Raw genomic sequence first — 20,328 nt, forward strand, 5'->3', positions numbered from 1 at the left:
ATATAAAAATATATATATATATATAAATATATATATATAGGAGTGCCAAGTTAAAATTTAGGGGTGCTTGGGCACCCCTAATTACAGGCTAAAATCGCCACTGGTTCAGACAGGGGGCGCTCTAGCCTAAACTATGGGTGTAGCTTATATGCCTCTGATTGGGTTTTTAATGCAGGTGTGTGGTCCTTTGTGACAATCAGTGCATGGAGGGGAGCAGACACACCAGTGAGTAGCAGTCTCAATAAAACAAACTTTTTAGAGCCTATAACATCCTTATGTGGTAAACAGTGCAGCAGTTTGAGGTGTTTTTACTGCAATCAGAGTTATTTTTAGCACATAGACCTTCTGTGTTTGTTTAGTTTCTGTACGTTTTATCTGTTGGGATTTGAGTTGAGTTGACCTAATGCTGTTTTGAGACTCTTTAATTTAGATTATACATTTAGTCTTTATTATGAATTAGATTAAAGCAAATAACTTTGTAATCTTTGAATGAATCCATACAAGTTAAATACAGTATTTTATTTATCTGATCCTTAAATTATATATGTATCATTTATAGTGATTAGTTCTGAGGAAAAAGCATCTTTTGGTGGCTAAAAATCATTGCTTATTATTTGATGTAATTAAGTAAGATACAATTAAAATACAAAAATAATATATATTGGAAAATTTAGAATAAATATCCAAAGTATTTGAAATAAATAAATAGTATAAATTGTCAAATGCTTTTAAATGGTTAAATCATAGTTTATCATGTTAAAATATTTATACTTTTTTCCATCTTCTTTCGGCTGCTCCTCGTTCAGCGGTCGCCACAGTGAACTGTCGCCACAGTGAACTGTCGCACGAAGACTTGGCAATTATTTTTACACGGATGTCCTTCCTGATGCAACCACAGAGCTACCACAGCCTTCTGTGTGGAGCAGAGTTATCTAGGGCACCCGGTGGAGCAGATGGTGGGGGGTTAAGGGCCTTGCTCAAAGGCCCAGAGTGGGACGAATGAGGGTGGAGAGACAGGTGTGGGTGTTTCACCTGTCCCTTCCACATTTTGATATTTGTACTGGGAGTTGAGCCAGCAATCTTACTGTGCCACCACACCCTGTTAGAATATTTATATAAAATTAATTAATATCGGTTATTAATATATATATATATATATATATATATATATATATGTTCAAGCAATTAAAAAAACATTTAAAACTAAAGTATTAATCTGCATTTTATTTCCAAGGTTTTCAACCTACTGATGCTGCTGCAGATTCCATCTTTGAAAAATATTTAATAAAGATGATGAAGTGAGCTGAGCCTATATGTCTACTTACTTCCTGGATCTTTTAAGTCAGATCAATAATGCTTTATGAAAAGACTTGACACCCAGGTTAAGCATTTTATGTATTTCCTTTGCTAACTGGTCTTATTTTGCTGTTTTGGCTGTCAATCCAGCCTACCAGTGAAGTTCATAAAACTAATTTAAAGTTTAATAAATTCCATTAAAAATATATATTTTTTTAAAATCTGAAATGACTTTTTTTCTATCCGAGTGGTGATCCTGTTATTTATGAATGACGCGGGTTACACCAGTAGCTCAACAACAGAATAATGCATAATAAAATTTAAATGTTACCATTTTTATACCTGGTTGAAAATGACACGAGATTTAGATCCACTTTAAGGAAAGCCCAAAAGAACGTGTTTTCAAACACCTGTTTAATGGATTGCACTGCAGACTAAAACACGAGGAGTCGAGGCTAAAAAAGTTAGTGTGACAAGCTTGGTGGTCGGCGCTGCAATCTTGTAATCCTGAGGTTGCGGGTTCAAGCCCAGGTTGTATCAGGTTGGGTATCCATGCAAACAATAACCATATCATTCATGTGAAGTCGCTCGCTGTGTTGACCCCTGAAGAAGGGAGCAACCGAAAGAAAGTTTTAGATTGATGTGTAAAGTGACAAACTATCTTTAAATCTTTATTATTATTATATATTGTGTTACTCGTATACATGAGAATATGTTTTCATACTTGTGCTCCGTGAACAGCTTGTGATGGAAAGCGGAGCTCTGTGCAGCAGAAGCTCTCTCATAAGCAGTTCAAACCCTATTGTTGGACTCTTCATCCATTTGGTTCTCATTTTTATTGTGTTATCACTGTATGTTCCCGTACAGACAAAATTAGCTCTCTGCATTTAACCCATCGCATGGGATACACACAGGTGGGGCAGCTATGTAGGCTGCCCGGGGAGCAATTCGGGATTGGGAGTCCTGCTCAGAGACACCACGAGATGTGCAATGACCGGGATCTTGGTCCTGAGTCGGCTGCCTTGCTCCTACACCATCTCTGCCCCTTTTCCTCCTGTCTGCACGCTCCAGTTCAAATTGAAAGGACTGAATGTCGGACATTGTCCAAAATTAATGTTCAAGTTGGACGTAGCTCACCAGAGCAACATGCCACTTTCCCAGAATGCATTGCAGCATAACAAAGCAATGTCCATGTTACATACGTGAAGAAAAAAAAAAAAAAATCTAAACAGCCAAAAGTACTTTTTGCGGTCTTGTTTTGAAACCTTATTCCTGGGAGCTCTACTGTATGAATGATTATTATTGGGTACAACTTCCAGTAAGACACGAGAAGAAGCCGTAAGCATTGATGGGGCAGAGCACGGACCAAGGTTTAGTTGAAACTAATTTGCGTTCAGTTAAGCAGCTAAAACACTGTTTTTGTTTTGTTCATATTTAACATCTGTAAAGTTGATTTAAAATATCCTTGCTTGGACCTGTTAGTAGCTGCATGAACAGTCAGACCAAACTAAACCAGTGGCTACAACAACAGTGTTTTAAACACTGGCTCAAAACAAAAAGAGTGATGCTGTGAAAAGAGGTATAGTTTCCATCTACCTACAGTTTGGGTTCCCTTTAAAAGTCACCAGTCTGTGATTAAATAACTCCTGGTGGTCAGATATTATTTAAACACCAGGTAGCGCTTAATTAAACTCGTGTTGCAAACTTACTAAACTCTTAAGTGGATTAATTAAGAGTTTTAAAGCGGGAAAATAATGTCCCTTTTGGGTATCCATACATTTCCCGTTTTGTGCGCGCTCCCGAAGCAGAAGGCACATTATTGTCGGGGACACTTACCTTGGCGCAACACCGCAATGAAGTCATAAGCAGTCGGTGTGTTTATGTACAGCTGAGGCGGGAGAAGCGGAGGAACCGAACCGGGCCGCTGCAAGTTTTCAATGGACGCGTGAGCGCTGCCCGAGGCTCTGCTCGGATGGGATGCACGGTGAGCTTCATCTGCTGTGAAGAAGACTTTCTGCAAATGCCTGTTTACCAACATGAGGATGAGAAGAAGAAAGGCAGCCTGAGAGAGGTAAGACCAGGAGAGGCTCGTGCAGACTCTTCATCCAGACTTCATTTAGTTTAAAGCAGCAGTCTGAAGTGGTCCACATCAGCAGTTCTCCAGACTTTTTGTTTTATTTATTTATTTGTGCGTTTTTTCTTTGCACCTGTTGTTTTTCGAGGGAATGTCTTGTTTAAAACTCTAATTCAGCCCCAGAGGCGTTGTTAGGATGTTGAAACATTGGGGGGCTTCGCCCAGCCCAGAAGTATTTAATTTTTCACATGTCATTGAACGAGTTGTTTACTAATAGAATGTGTTGTTTTGGTGTAGATTCTCAGTCGACCTAAACATGGCAAATCTGAGAATTTCTTTTTAAAGCCGCTGAACTTTTTTCTTGCTTTTTGAAGACACTTTTCGTAAATAATGAGCATCAAAGATTTTGAGGAACAATGCTCTTCCTGTACTCGCTCGGGGTTTCATCCTCGATCTAGCCCGATGACACCAGTTTGACAGGTGGACCCTCACAGTCCTACTCCCCACCTGGCCCTGGAGCAGATGGTCATGTTGGCACAGACTGGGTGCTTACACCTCACTAATTATGGTCTCCATTTTTATTTTCTTGTGTATAAATAGAATAAATGGTAAATGGGCCGTACTTGTATAGCACCTTTTCTAACATTAAGATACTCAAAGCATTTTACACTACAATCTGCCTCATTTACCCATTCATACAACACTCTACTGTATCTCTACAAAGATTAATCAGTGCTTTATTATATTCACACACTGACGGGACACTCATCGGAGGCAATGAGGGGTTCAGTGTCTTGCCCAGGTACACGTCAGCATGTGACTGCTGGTGGAATCGAACCGCCAACTCTTGCATTTGAGGACGACTGCTCTAATCACTCAGCTACAGCTGCCGCATATATGGGTGAATTGGAAGTTGTTTTTTTTTGCTAATTAAAAGGTTTTCTGGAAAAAGGAGATGTGCTCTCAAGTAGGCCTGTCATGATAACAAATTTTGCTGGGCGATTAATTGTCTCAGAAATTATTGCGATAAATAATATTGCTTGAAATTTGACAATTGGTAATGGTCAAATTTAAGAATTGTTGGTTAATTTTTGTGTATTACCTTTTTTGGCCACTGGATGGCAGTATAAAATGGTTTGAACCAAAGGATGGATAGTGAGGGAGCAAGCAGCGTGTCTCTTAGAAAAGTGGGAGGGAGGCCCCTTGACGTGACGTGGGCTGTCTCCATTTCTGTTTTTCGGTTCTCAAAATGGCAGACGCTCTGTGTGGGTTGAGCTCTTTAGCGTAGCTAGCCATAGCATAGCATTGAGCAATCATCAGGATCTTTAGCATAGCATTTGTCGCAAAAAGATTTTAATAATAAAACAATAAACAAGTTCTCAGGGGTTTTTTTTTGCAGAGAAAAGCAACTTTTTAGACCAAGGCACAGGTTTCAACCGTGAATTTTGGAGCTTTGACAAGACTGAGGTTTTTTCCCCAGAGGTTGGCCTGTTAGCTTAGCTCGTAGCTTAGCTTCTCAGCTTAGCTACTTTTAATGATCCAAAAACATGATTTTGGACAGTTTTTTTAAATGGATTTTAAAGTGAGAAGAGAAAGGTAGGGGTCAGTGAAGAGCACCGGAGTTGAGACTTTTGTCATCCAGTGTCTTCAGTAGAAAGAGAGACACACGAATAAACGATAAAGCCAATAAATGCAAATTATGTCTAATTTTCATTTATCATGCGATTAATTGATTTATTGTTTATCACGACAGGCCTATACTCTCAAGTAAAAAAAAAAAAACAAGAAAAATGGAAAAAATCAGGTGTTTCGTCGAGTAATTTCATCCTGAAAGGTAGTTCCGGACATTAGCTTCTTGAAGTTTGTGTCAGTTCGAGTTGAACCTGCAGCTATGCGTGTTCTGGTTCTGACCGGATAATGGTAGGCCGGGCCATGCAGCTTGTTGTACTGTGTCCAGAAGAAGAGTGAAGCAGAAACGGGCAAACATGGCAGTGTGAGGAGCATCGTAGGCCGGGTAGTGGCTCGGTTCTTCTGGTGCTTCAGGTCCGAATAGGTCTAGATGTGTTTTTATATGTCATTAAATAAATGCTTGACTTGATATTTAAGTTTTCTGTCTGATTTTGGGTAATTCAGAAACATCTGGGGCTACAGCCCCAAATGCTCATTTAGGTCAGGGTTACTAAAAGACTGGTTCAATTATTATTATTTTTCTTTGGGCTGCTGTTGATACAACATATTATTTTTACAGTATATTATTAGTGTTTAGCGTATCTTTTAACGTACCGTTTGGCGTTCGTTTAGCATATGTGTATATCTTAGATCCTTACATACTGTTTCTTTTTACACTTTATATTTTTGCTGTTTTGGGTGTAAGTGGGACCCTGAGTACATAATTTTGTTCCACCTCATGTACCACATGTGGTGAGAATGATAATAAACTTGAACTTGAAGTGTAAAAGTGATGAAGACTGGCAAGGTGGGTACAAACAGGCTGAGGTGGGTCACCTTAGACTAAAGTTTTGTCAGCTGTGCACCCAAAAATAAAATTATATATATATATTTTTTAAGAACAGGCCACACAAAAAGCATCCACGTGGCTCGCTGCTTGCTTGGGCACAATCGTTCGAATTGACCAACCCGTCTTTCTTGTGGTCCAGACCAACAAAGACCCTAATGACCCTCAGGAGAGCGGTGAGGGATTTGGGTTTAGATGAGAGGTCGGTTCATAAATGAAGAAGCTCACTACAGTCTAAATGTTTGGAACATCAAACTTTTCTTTTTGAACTGAGAAATATTCAAGCATTGGAAGCAATTTGTCATAAATAAAAAAATTTTTTTGCAAAAGTCTGTTTACCGTAAAATAAATCTCATAGATGTGTTATGATGCATTTTTTTTTAACCAATGTGTGGTAGTAGCTGACAGTCATTCACAACACATACTCTAAGCGCTAATAGACTGTGCAAAAGTTAAACAGTTGTAGATGGAAGATTCATTCAAATCTGTCCGGTGGTTGATTAAATATTTTGCTGACACAGATTCATTCCAAAGGTCAATGCCAAAGTTTTGCACAAAGATTGTGTGCACTGCGTAGTGCTCGGAGCGTGTGTTGGGGATGACTCTCCGCTACTGTCACATAACATTTGAGCTCAGTAGCTGCTTATGTGTCTACTTTCCTAACTGTTGTTGACTGAAAAGGGTAATGGTTTGTAGATGTTCATGAAATGACCACTTTCTGAGAGTTTCAGTAAAATCCATCCTCTTAAGATTTTTTTTGAGGTACAAAAATAAACCCGTGTATGGATTTGAAAACGTCCTCAGCCTGATGAGTTTGGTTTAATCTTGGGAATCGGCTGTGCATATTTCAGTCTGTGTGGATAAACAAGCCTCCTATCAGCACCTCACTTCCTGTGTGTGCCGTCAGGACTCGTGATGTGGCTTCAGTCTGATCTCGGCTTCCACAACACCGCAGTGTTGCTGTAACGCACTTTGTTTAGTGGCAGGTGCTGAAAGATTAAATGTCGCTTTTCACTTTGACTTACAGCAGCGTTCTTCAAACGCATACTAATAAATGTTTTACTTTTAGTTACATTAGAGTTTCTGATTTTGTTTTGTTTAAAGGAACGCTGACTGAAATCTGAGCTGTCTTTGTGCGTGTGTGTGTGTGTGTGTGTGTGTGTGTGTGTGTGTGTGTGTGTGTGTGTGTGTGTGTTTTCAGCCTGTTTGCTGTGCACTTTTCAAAAAGTTTATTTGTAGTATGTCAGTACGTGTTTGTATTAGGACTTAATTTGTAAACTGATCGATGTTGCAACGCAAATAGTGGGCGGACCGGTGCGAGGAGGGGGTCCCCCCCCCCATTTTTTAATTTTTTTAAGTGGATGCAATTTGGTGTATTTTAATATGAATCTCAAGATGCCTGCGTATGGGCTCCTGCCCACGTACGACTGTGTGGTTAGCTCGGCACTCACCCCCCATCACTTTTTTTTTTTTTTTTTAGGGGCAGAGATTTTTTTAAGGGTAGACGCGGACATGCTACTAGAAGAGGCAGATCATATGTTGTGTATGTTGAAAAAAGAAACTGTCCAGATGACCAGACTGAACATTGTAAGATTTTTTTTTTTAACCTGGTTTAATGAGCATGAACTTTGATATTTATCTTATTTTATGCTTCAGTCGAGGGTTGAATGTGAAGAGAGAGCAGTTTGTGTCTCGTGCATTAGAACAATTTCTTACTGCAGCCAGCGAGGCCCTATAGGTGGAGAACTTTGAAGTCCAGGAATATTCAGACAGAAATAGGATCCTCATGTAAACACATGTAACTTTGAACAGGGTGAGGGCTTTCTTGTAAGAATTCTAGGTGGTTGCTGTCTAACTGCTTTGGTTGCTTAACTTGCTTACCTCTGAATGGAACGCCTTGTAGCTGCTACCTTCCTACCAGCCATCAATTATGGTGACATTATTTACATGAATGCCCCTGCCAGCTCCTTGCAGATGTTGGATGCTGTCTACCGTGGTGCGCTAAGATTCATAACTAGCATACCCATCACTGCACTCTGTACTCACTGGTCAGTTGGTCATCATTATAGGATGTATAGGCTCTCACACTGGTTCACTTTCATCTATTAATCACTCCTTGGCTTGCTGCCTTCTTATATCTCCTCCCACATTTCATGTCGTCAGTGCAGTTACAGCGTGCGCTCTCAGCAATTCATTACCTGCAGCGTTCCCTCAGTGCGAACTGAACTCGACAAAAAGGCCTTTTCTTACTCTGCTCCTGTAACATGGAACACCTGGCAAAAAGATCTGAAGCTAATGATTTTTGATTTAAGTGATTTTAGACATTTGATAATGTCAATAGAAATATCAAAGCAAACATGCTCTTGTTTTAAGTTTTGTACCTTGTTTTATATGGCATCTTGATTTGACTGTGCTTATAACTTCTTTTATTTGATTTGATTTTTGTTGTTGTTGAATTATAGTTGTTTGTACTTTATAGGCTATGCTATCTGTCTAAAACGGATCGCTCTTGAAAATGAGTACTTGTGACTCAGTGAGACTAACCTGTATAAATAAAGGCTGAATGAATGAGTGAATGGTTCAGTGGGAACACACTGATTGGTAAACTGACAGGACATTGGCTCATGGCAAAATGTTTTGTAGCAAAAATGTCTCATAAATCCAAGTTCAAGCTTTCCTTCAAGAGATGAATATCACCTGCTATAAACTACTGTTAGGTCATACTTTGTGAAGAAATTATGAGGCTGTAGACATATTGGTCAAACCTTAAAAATAATTATTTCATGCAATATCCCAAGATGTTACTCTGAGTATGTGATGTTTGTATTTGAGTCATTTACATCTTTTTAGCTCTGTGTCTGTAAAACTGTTATAGCTAACAGGGCAGGTGACTGTGGCAGCCATTATAATTTGGGTTAACTCCCATTTAGTGGATCATATATTAATATGATTACTTTTTGCTATTTTAATTAAATTTTGGTAAGTTATACAAGATGTATTTCTATGACAGACCAACACAAACACTCAAAATGTTACCATCCGCCTTCACCTTTCAGCAAGGACCAATAAAAAATGTTATATAATTTGCAAAAAGGGCAAGTTTTACAAGACATTTGCTTTATTATTTATGTCCCCATATATTTTTACACATATAACTTAAACAGGTTGTTTTAAAGTTTATTTTATTCCTTCTTACCATTTGATAACTGGTAAATGTGAAAACTCAGATAAGCCTTAAATTAAACCTGGGACAACTCCTCCCAGCTCAAAATAGCTGATTTAAATCTAAGTGTCAAATGGTGAGCAGCTGGCCGTGCAAATAAATAAATTAATAAATAAAACATAAATAAAACTGACCAGTGATGGTTAAAATACTTGCATTCATATTGTGACGGTATAACTTTGAGCAAAATAGCAAAGTTTCACAGGAATAAAACTAAAACATAAAAATGCATATGATTTGTTTGCTTTTATTTAACAATAAAAATGCAATAATTAGTATTTTTTACATGTAATAATACAAATATAATTTAAATTTAGAGATTGTTTTAGGCATGGATATGTTTGATTATAATTAAAATCATGAATAAACTTCTTTTAGTCAGAAGTTTAGTGAATTTATTTTCCTTGTGTAAAAGTTTTCTTATATAATTCTGAAGCGACTGATGTTTGCTGATGATTATCATTTTAAATAACACAAAATAAACTGCGTTGCTTTTCTTTTGTAGCCGTGTGTGAATACATTTTTAGGAATGTTTAGAAATAGTTTCTTTTGCATTCCTACACACTGTCGGGATTCTAGGTGTTTTTCTATTTGAAGTATTTAGAGCATAGTTTTACCATCGTGATGAGGCTTATTACCTGTTTCATACCTCCAAATGAGTCTCTCCTGTTTGGGCGTAAGACGGCAGGTGTAGGGGGTGGGGGAATTGAAAATTTTTAATAAAGGTATGTGGTGAACTGAGTTACCTGCTGCTTCATATTGCATTCCTGTGAATGCTTTAGCTGTGAGCAACAGTGTTTCCTCTGTGCTGCGTCTCTCTGGGGGGGGCTATCGTTTCCCTGCAACCTGCCGATGCTGACCCGCAGAACAAGACCCTCTATGTGTGTTCCTCCGTGGGGAGGTGGGCAGTGTGCGCCCGACCCCGTGTTGCTTCGGCATATTTAACCCCCGTCTTCCCTTTAATGCCTCTGCACACAGGAATGTAACCTCTTGTGGACATTTCTCAGGTTTTGTTTGTGAGCTTCAGAGCTGAAAGTGAGGGAAAGCTGGAGCTGCTCCTTACATGAACATTTGAACAAAATTTTGAGTTTTTTATATATATTTTTTTTTACATTTTAGTGGTAGAAGTTTAGGGTAAGTAGGAGGTAAAGATTTACCTGCTCCGAATCCTTGAAATGTGACTGTAATCTCACTTGTATCTAAATGTGTTAAAGCCAGAAGGATTTAAATACTTTGCTCTTTGTTTTGACGGGGCAGCTGTGCCTGAGTGGTCAGAGTCGTCATCCTTCAATGCAAAAGCCGGTTCAAGTCCACCAGCTGTCGTATGCCGAAGTGTCCCTGGGCAAGACACTGAACCCCTCATTGCCTCCGATGTGTGTCCCATCGGTGTATGAATGTGATAAAGCTCTGATTATTCTCTGTAAATCTAGTAGAGTGCTGTATGAATGGATAAATGAGGAAACGGATTGTAGTGTAAAGCGCTTTGAGTGTCTTGATAAGATAGAAAGGAGCTATAGTAGTACAGTCCATTTGCATATTATTTGTAACGGACGATAAGTGATTAAAAAATAAATTCAGCATTGCTGAGATCAAACATCACAGTTATGTTTGATTACATATTTAGCCATGAAATGCTCACCCACGCTCGTTCAATCTGAATAAAACGAGCAGTTTTGACCATGTATATTTGGGCTGCAAAAATATTAGGAAATACATTTTACAATACTGCACTTTTAATGCTCAAAACACTTGACCAAGAGTCTCCAGCAGTTTGTGTGGCGTTTGCATGTGCATTTTAAGAGTTTCCACATTCATCTCGTGTCCAAAGCCCTCGTAGAGAGAGCTGTGTCCTTCAAACTGTGCTGCCAACAAAAAAGGAATTCCTCTGAGCAGGTGCGGTTTACTCAGATTTTAAAAAGTGTACGTGGCACAGCTAAAAGCACCTGATTTTCATAGACCTGCGTTGTCAAATGCATTTAGTATGAATAATTTATTACCTTCTGAGAGCAAATGATTAAATTGCCGAAAAAGAAGGAAGGAGGAAGAGCTCTGTCTTCACAAAGAACAGTCAGTTGTGTTAGGATCAAATCAGAGAAAATCTAATTTATTTATATAGCACATTTAAAAACTGTTGTTCAAAGTGCTTCACTTCATACAAATAGTATTGTGGCCTATCTGGAAGTGCTTCATGGACAAATTTCAGTGTCTTGACGCCAAATGCATATGTAATCATGTAATAAATGTGCTTGCTGGTAGAGTTTTTTGATGTCTTAAATTGTGTCCTGATAGTACAAGATGTGAAGAGATCTTTTTTGTAATACCACTATCCATCCTCATGAGTCTTGCCTTTTTCTATCTTAAAGTATTCTGATAAAGAATAAGGGGCCGCGCTATTATAGCGGCAGCAACGTGCACTCCGCCCATCTTTCAGACGACTGTACGAACATGATTTCACTGCGTCCCGGTACAATGATAATAAATCTTATTCTGAAATGGTAAGAAGACAATCCAAAAATATATATAAAACATACAATCTAATAATAAAAAAAAAATATATATATATATACATACATACATACATACATACTAGAGAGTGCTATAGAGAGAGATAGATGTATATCCATCAAATAAAATTAAAATAATTTAGTGAGTGTAACTCCACGAGAAAGTTTTTCTTTTTTCTGTTCTGTCACTTTTGTACCTGCTGTTTATGCAGAGCAGACAGCTGTGATCTGATACTACAAAATGCAAATTAGTCACATCTGAATGTGAGAACGTATGCACAAGTTTGCTTCACGATATTCTTAGCGTTTTTTTTTTTGCTTTGTGGGTATATGACACTCATGGAGCAGGGTGCAAAGAACTGGAGCAAATTTAGATGCTTCACAATTTTAGTAAATTCATGCCCTTGTGTGTTTACTTTAATCTATTAAACTTTATTATCAGACAAAGTGTAAATCTATTATTCTTAATTTTTTTTAACAATTTATTGCGGTTTAAACTGCCGTTTCTTCGACGAGTCAGATTTGACTTAAAAACTTAAATGTTTTGTGACAAATGCTTCACACTTAAAAATCCAAAGCTGTTTATGATGAAATATTATAGGTTATTTGTGGAAACTTCTCTTGTGATTTAGACGTGATGAATATGTTAACAATGAGTCAACAGCCGGCGTGGTCTTCAGGGGGTTTATATTTGCTTTGGGAGCCTAACTTTGCCTTTGTGGTTGGAGGATATGAGAATCGGAAGAGCGGATATTTCTTTCCCAAACAGCCTTTCAGGACAGCTCTGAATCGGTGATGCATAACATTGCCCACAAAGCCGCTGGAACAAGATGATAAAAGGTTACAAAAGCAGTTCATTGAGCTTTTTAAAGTGACTCAAATTCACTTGGCAAAGAACCGTGGATAGAATGATAGATTAAGGCACAGAGCAACTGTATCCCCAGTATTTTTTTTTTTGTAAATGTAAATTGGAACGTCCTTCCACCTTAGCCTGAGACCTCATGGCATCAGTGCAACATAATACTCCGTTTAACCCTCCAACATTCAGCCCCTGTTGCTTTGTGTGCCCATGAAAGTGGCTTTTATTCTTCAGTTTTGTTGATATTTCTCCTTGTGTGGGAGGGATTTTCTTGTCTTCTGTTTAATACTTGGCAAGTCGATGAAGCATTTTGCTTTTGGCAACGTTGAACCACCCCCAGCCAAAGTCTTGGAGGCCTTTGTTGCCATTCACAGCCTTTCTGAATGATGGACAGGGTGTTCAGCTCTCACAGATTTCAGCCCTTTTCCCTGGAAATGTGCCTTTTGTTGACATGTGGCGGCTCTCTTCTCCAGCGGAGTCGGACACCGCCGAGCTCCGAGGGTAATTACTGTGACAGTGGAGCAGACGTCAGGGCAATCATGTTTTCATCATCCGGGGAAGGTTGTTTCTTTGGGGGATGTAATAAATCTCTACTTTTGACATGCTGCATTTAGGCTGAATACACCCAGGAAGAAAGACCCCAGATTTTTTTCCCTCTCTCCTCTTTGCAACAAGCCTTGTAACAAGCCGAGGCAGATCATTGTTGCCGCTTCGCCCTCACTGTTTTCCTAAAAGGATAGGCTTGCACACTGACACATTCCATTGGAGAAGACTTTCATAGGCATTTCTACTGGAATGTGGCTTTTTATTGGACGGTGAGGGACTTTATAAAATGGATTCATAAAGTGTCTAATGAACTATAAAGGAATGAATTGAATAAACTCTATAGGCGGGGTTAAAACCAATAAAACGGTAAATGCATCCTGAGTTTTGCTAATTTGATCTTTTTACAACAGCATACGTCTGTAGTAGGCAATAATGTGTTTACATGTTCACTCGTCTTTCTGTTAGCAAAACATCTCATAACCCCCTGGACATAGATAATCAAAATTTCAGAAAGTCCACATTAGATGTGCATCTATAACTGATAAACAATTGGATTCTATTCAAGATAGTTGCCACAGGGAAGGATTCAAGGTTCTTTATGCACCACATGTGGCACATGTGTATGTGTCGGAATGAAATTGTGTACACAGGATCCCAGTTACATCCAACAAAAGTATGTAGTGAACTAGACCTGATGTCAAAACCTTGACCTTAGGCACCATATGGGACAGAACTTGCCATTTCATTGATTTGCATCCAGAAATACAGGTTGACCCATCCTGAGACTTTCTTTCTTGAAAATTCAAGTGAAAGAACACTTTTTTTATTATCATTACTATTTTACAAATGTTTGATAATCAAAGTGTTTTAGTTCAAACCATGTTAGATGCTGCAGTGAACTAATCATTTTAATTAACTGTGAAACAGTAATAATGATTTTTAATCCTCATGCAAAGTTAGAATTCATGTTAAGGTCTGTTACAGAGTAATTATGCATTTTCTGATTTTCTGTCTTTGAATGAGCAGTGTAAGTGGTCCAAGGTCGGAGTCAAACGCAGACCAGTTGTCGGAACGAGCTGTCGTGTTTTTACATCCTCTCAGACGTAAATAGAGAAGCTGGCACCTGTTGGCACCTGTTTTTCCGCCAACCCGTCCAAACATTTCTCTCGTCTGTCTAAAAACATTTTCAATCTGTTCCATAACATTCTTGCTGTTTTTCTGACTTCTAGTAACCTCTTACGTCACAAAACACACCCCTGTCTGGTCGATATTGACCAATCAGAAACTCCCAAATGAACCGGAAATAGAGCTCTTTAAAATGTCGGTACTTCCTAGTTTAAACCAGTGGCGGAGAGTTTTTTCGAGGAGAGTCGGGTGAAGAGTCGAGTTGGAGTCGTTGCAGCTCCCGTGCTGGGAAACAGGAAGATCCTGACATGACCACAGAGCTCTTCAGAGTCTTATGGGATTGTAACATCTTCCACCTCTGGGTGGAACTCTGACGGACTCCACTCATGTGAAGTCCACTCGTGAGGTGAATTTGTGTCAGACGGAATACCGTCACTACTTCGGACGATTCACAGCTGTTCCTACGGAGACGCTGAAAGGGTGCGTTGAATGGACTTTCGTACCGGTGGGGACATCTCCAGGTAAAAAGTTGATTTATAACGCCTAAGTGTACTGGGGAAGAAGCTGAGAAAAGTTCGGAGAGTGCCGTCCTGAATGCTGACACAAACAAACCCCCTCACCCATCTTTTTCTCCCTTTAAACCTCATCTTTCCATCTTTAAAATTCTTCTATCAAGTAGAAATCATTCCAGATATTTTAGAAATGTCTGTGTAAAGTTCTCATCCACCGCCGTGTAGATAATCAAAATTGTACAGTTTGCTAAACTAGCCATGTTGTTATTTTCCATATTTTGCCAATTAATGTAAATGTGTGATGTGTTAAACTTTGATTTTGTTAATAAATGACCGCATTCATTTTGATGGGTCAAAGATAATTAACGTCTCACGTTACATTTCTAAATTCAATGCACATTATATATGGTCCAGAAAAATGAAAGAATCCGTTTAATTTATGAATATATCTCATGCATATGTTCATCTACAAGTATAACGTGTAAAAGAAAAACCGTAATAAGATCTAAGGAAGGAATCAAAATGGCTATAACGCACACATTTTATAGATATTGAACTAAAATCCAGTGTGGTAGTAGCTGAGAGTCATTTATAAAGCATACTTTGAGTGCAGATGAAACCTATTTAAAAAAAAATCTCTCAACTCTGTCTGTTAGCAAAACATTTCTTAAACCAGTGAATGAAAATGTCCTGCACTAAAACCACTCTGGTGACAATTAATTTAACAAAACTAGTCCAAATGTGTTATTTTAAATGTGTTCTTCAGCAGATTAAATTATATTTATGCAGACAGCTGCCAAGGTGGTTTCAGAATGAACTGAGGTAGGCGGACAATAAAATGTGCGTGGCCAAGATAAGTTTTACAAGCCGTCGATGTGAGAATAGGCCACTATATTCAAAAACTGACTGCTCAAAACTCATCTGAACACCTAGCTGGTTGTTTGATTTCAAACGCTGAGAATTCAATGAGACCACAAATGGAAAATTTGTCCAGTCACTTCGCATAGAGAAGCTTCTTTATTCAACACAAGCCAACTCAAGTGTAGCTTTAACATGGGTGAAAACGTGCAATGTGCAACAATATTGTTGACATTTTTTTCTTTATTTCATTTTGAACAGTTAAAATATCAACACAAATAAAACATAAGATAAATATTTCCACCAAAATATTCTGTAAACAAAACAAAAAACTTTGAAAAGGGAGCAGGAAGAAGCAAAAGCTTATCCAGTCCTGTCCCTAAGTTTGCATGCAAATTCTGAATTCACTATACATAAATACATAATTGCCCATAACTGTATTCACGCAGACATGCATGCATAGCTACATAAATACACCTGCAGATTTACACTCAAATCACCTACAAATCAAAGCTTAATATGCAAACACACAGATTAACAAATTAACAGCTGGAATAATGCCATTCCCTCATTCATTTTCATACACATTTATTTTGCAATCCTTGTATTTTCTCTTGAATTGTGCAATATTTTTACTTACCAGTAATCTCTTCATCCAAGCCATTCCACAAAATCACTCCACGAACTGATGTGCACATGCTTTTAATGTATGGTATGGTATGGTATGCTTTTAAGGGTTGCTTTAAATTACCGTACATTTTCTTCTCAGTCCTTCCCTCTCTATTCTTAAATAAGTTTTGAATATTGTTTGGAATCATGCTATTTCTAGCTTTGAACATCACCTGTGCAGTTTTAAACTGTACCAAATCAATTAATTTCATAAGCTGTGATTTAAAAAAAAAAGTTAATAGGTGTGTTCACGATACCAAACATTGTGCACCGTTCTTATCCCTCTTTTTTGCATTATGCATTTTTTTGTAGAGAAATTTTGTATGTATTGCCCCAAACTTCAACACAATAATCCAAATATGGCAATAACGGGGTGTATTAAAGATTGTGCACAGATTTAATGTTCAAGTCTTGTTTTTCCCAATATCCCTAAGGTTTTAACCATCTTATTACACAAGTGTTTAAATATGGGGTTTCCAACAAAATTTATAGTCCAACATTACACCCAGAAACTTATTTTCAAACACGCTATAAATTAATACATTATTAATCTCCAGTTAAACATTTGTATCAATTTGTAAATTTCCAAACACAAATCTGGTTTTAGATCAGTTTAAAGATAATTAGTTTCTATCAAACCAACATTTAAGTGTATCAATTTATTTTCCAACAACCTCCAATAGCCGCTTTAAATTCTCTCCAGAACAAAAAGTTATCATCTGCAAATACAACAAAATTAAATATACTTGTCACTCTACATATGTCATTAATATATATACATAAACCATTTGGGACCTAGTACTGAGCCTTGTGGGACCCCACAGGTAGTATTCAAACATGCAGATTTAAACTTTAAACATTATTAATGATAGAAAGCACGATCTTTATTTTCTCCTTTGTCATCACTTTCAGTAGGCCAGCAGGAGTCTGTTAGATTAAGCTTGGTACTTCACATTTAAAAACTTAATGTATCGAAGTCCAAAGAATTCAATGTTAATGTTGCATTCATTTATTATAGTGATAATACATTTTCTTTTTTTTTGTACAGCCAAAGCTATAACCAGCAATTTCACAGATTTTGGGCTATAACTTGACATGGTAGTAGTTGAGCCTCATCCTCAATACATACTCTGAGCGCTAACAGATCTTGCAAGATATATCGCATGAGCCATATCTACAAGCTTTGAACTAAACAGTGTCATGACTCATAGAGCTAAAGTTAAACATCTGTCATGGATGCTTCTGCGCAGACACAACTCTTGTTTCGCTGCGCCACAGCTCTGTGTGTCTCTAAATGTGACCCAGGAGCAGTTGGGTTGCTCTGTAAAGCAGCTTGCAGCTGGTATCCAAACAGGAGGCGGAGCTCAGTAACTTTCTATAAATGTCAAAGAAGAAAAAGGAAAAGCCTCGCATGTCTCTGACCTTATCCCTAATAATGAGAGCGGCTGTGTCCCACCCTGTGCACCAGGCCAAGGAATCTTTTATTAAATCACACACTCGGACACAACACGACATGTGCAGCACGTGCTCCGAGTCGTGCAGGCGCAGCTCCGACATGCCGCACATTTAGATCATGTTTTCAGTTTGTTTAACTCCAATGACCTGCGTGCTCCGCAGCTTCGAACACACAGGCTTGATATAATCTGATGCAGATGAGTTTTATGTCGTGATTGGAATTTGTTTACTAACTCACGGCATGTGTTTCTCATTTTTAGATGGCAGTTGTTGTTTTTTGCACAACTAAAGTTGAAGCGGCAATAATGTATTTGATGTGTGGGTGTTTGTGGTATTTGCCAAATATCTCATGATACACTAGACAAATTTTATTGAAACTCTCAAAGTACTCCGTTTACATGTTCAACTCATTAATAACAATTGAACAGTTAATGGATTATAGCCATTAAAAATTGCTATAACCAATCAGTTTGACAGATAGTAAGCTAAAATTGGATGTGGTAGTAGCTGAGAGTCATCAAAGTAAGAGTTTATACATTTGTGTCAAATCTTTCTTAAAAATTTTGGCATGAAAGGTGATGGTGATATACGTTCCTTCAAGGAATGCTGGACCTTTGTCTCCTGTTAAAAAGCAAAGAGGAGGAACTGGAAATACCCTCAGGAAGTATAACTTCAAAAATAAGTGACGTACCGACTTCCAGTTTAGTGTGTGGCTACATCTAAGCATATGAAAGGTTCCTTTCGTAAATTGGGTTGCCATGGCCATTGCCAAATATATATGTAAACTTACCACCTCTACCATTGGAGGAAACTATGCTTTCTAGTTTATATAGTATTTAAATGTATAGTTTTGTCAAATGATCGGGGTGGCCAAAGACTAATATTCATTGGCCAAGGCCACCATTGGCCACCCCCTGGCTCCACCACTGCACCTGGTGATGGATAAAATTGCTCACTCACTCACCAGGATCCTTAACTTTGCGCTGCCTTGGAGAAGCAACAAAAAACAAAAAATGGTAAATGGACTGTACTTGTATAGCGCCTTTCTATCTGATCCAGATACTCAAAGTGCTTTACACTACAATCTGTGTCCTCATTTACTCATTCATACAGCACTCTACTAGATCTAGTAAGCTAATGGAACAAATCATTCTAAAGAGACTAATCAGTGCTTTATCACATTTATACACCGATGGGACACACATCAGAGGCAATGAGGGGTTCAGTGTCTTGCCCAGGGACACTTGGGCATGTGACTGCTGGTGGATTCGAACCCCCAACTCTTGCATTGGAGGACAACTGCTCTAACCACTCGGCCACAGCCATTAAAAAAAAAAACAACCTTCCTGTATTTTTATAAAGTAACTCCTCCCCATTTGAACATCTTGTGTCAAAAACATTAAGGTTTAATAGCATTCCCTGTTCAATTTTAGTCCAGAAAAACACTGGTCTCCAAAACTAGATGTTATTTAAATCCTTCAGCAGCAGGGGACATCGGACTACCACTTGCTTTCTATTTGTATTGAGCACATTCCTTTGTTTTAAATGTTTGCTTTCCGTTTTTTTTTTTTTTTTTTTTGATCATGTATTTAACTGTTGAGTAATCTGATAAAGTTGCTTTACTGGCTGCATTATCAGTGAACAGCTCGTTTCAGTGCAACACTATTACTTATCTGTTCTCAGGATACACTTCCCTGCACTTTCACTTTGCGACTTGTTCCTTACATCTCTTTGACATTTGATGCCGTCCTCATACTACTGCTAATCTCTAATGTAGCCAAGCCTTTAACACATGTGCATTCTTAAAATTAGAGATGGAGATTAACACTTGGTGTGTCCGGTTGTTTTATTGGCACTGGCTTGTTGTCTAAAAGGGACCTAAATTAGTTTTGATCAATTAATTGCAAGACCATAAAAGCCAACTTTGGCCAGTGTAAAAACATTTGTAATATCTCATTTTTGTCTCTTTACCAGATGTCTACTTATAAATTTTAACTGAAATTAAAACTCATAATTTTTGTCAATCGCTGAGTTTTTTTTTGTTTGTTTTTTGACTGATATTTAAGACTGTTTCACTTTTAGCCTTTACAATGAAATGATGCATCAGATCTGTTGAACCAGATGGTGACTAAGAGATAAGATGGAACTTTATTGATCCAGCAGGAAATTGTTGTGCCAGAGTTTCAGTACAAAGGAACATACACAAGGAATCGCACAAACAGAGAATATACAAATTCAAACAATTAAGTTCTAAAACGAGTCCGGTGCAGACAGAAACATTAAAGTGTGTATTGTGGTGCAGGATTAATTTTATTGTCCTATATGTAGAAAAGGGGGGAGGAGTTAAAAAGTATGAAGGACTTCTTGTGGTGTTCTGTGGAGCACCTTGGTGGTCTCAGTCTACGACAGAAGGTGCTGCGGTAAGAGTCCAGGGTGTCATGCAGGGGGTGTGACGTGTTGTTCAGGATCTGGAACAGTTTCCTCAGCATCCTTTGCTCAGGCACCTCTAACTGCAGGTCCACTCCCAGAACTGAACCAGCTCTCTTGATGAGTTTATCAAGTCTGTTGGCATCGGCTTTCTTCACCCTGCTGCCCCAGAACAGCGCCCCAGAAGAAGATGCTGGAGACCACCAAGTGGTAAAACATCTGCAGCATGGGCCTGCAGACGTTAAAGGACTTGTCTCCTCAGAAC

The 20,328-nt window shown here is 38.3% G+C and overlaps 1 protein-coding gene across 1 annotated transcript in view; it reads left to right on the forward strand.

Moving 5' to 3' along the window:
* The first annotated feature begins 3,204 nt into the window (after positions 1 to 3,204).
* tns1b (tensin 1b) overlaps positions 3,205 to 20,328 on the forward strand; it is a 201,610-nt gene continuing 184,486 nt past the window's right edge. Inside the window, exon 1 of the mRNA XM_037686852.1 lies at positions 3,205 to 3,367. Within this exon, the coding sequence (XP_037542780.1) occupies positions 3,269 to 3,367 (99 nt within the window). The 5' untranslated portion in view covers positions 3,205 to 3,268. The remainder of the gene's footprint in view (positions 3,368 to 20,328) is intronic.

The sequence above is a fragment of the Nematolebias whitei genome, chromosome 13 (assembly GCF_014905685.2).
Source record: "Nematolebias whitei isolate Nwh7 chromosome 13, NemWhi1, whole genome shotgun sequence".
Lineage (NCBI taxonomy): Eukaryota > Metazoa > Chordata > Actinopteri > Cyprinodontiformes > Rivulidae > Nematolebias > Nematolebias whitei.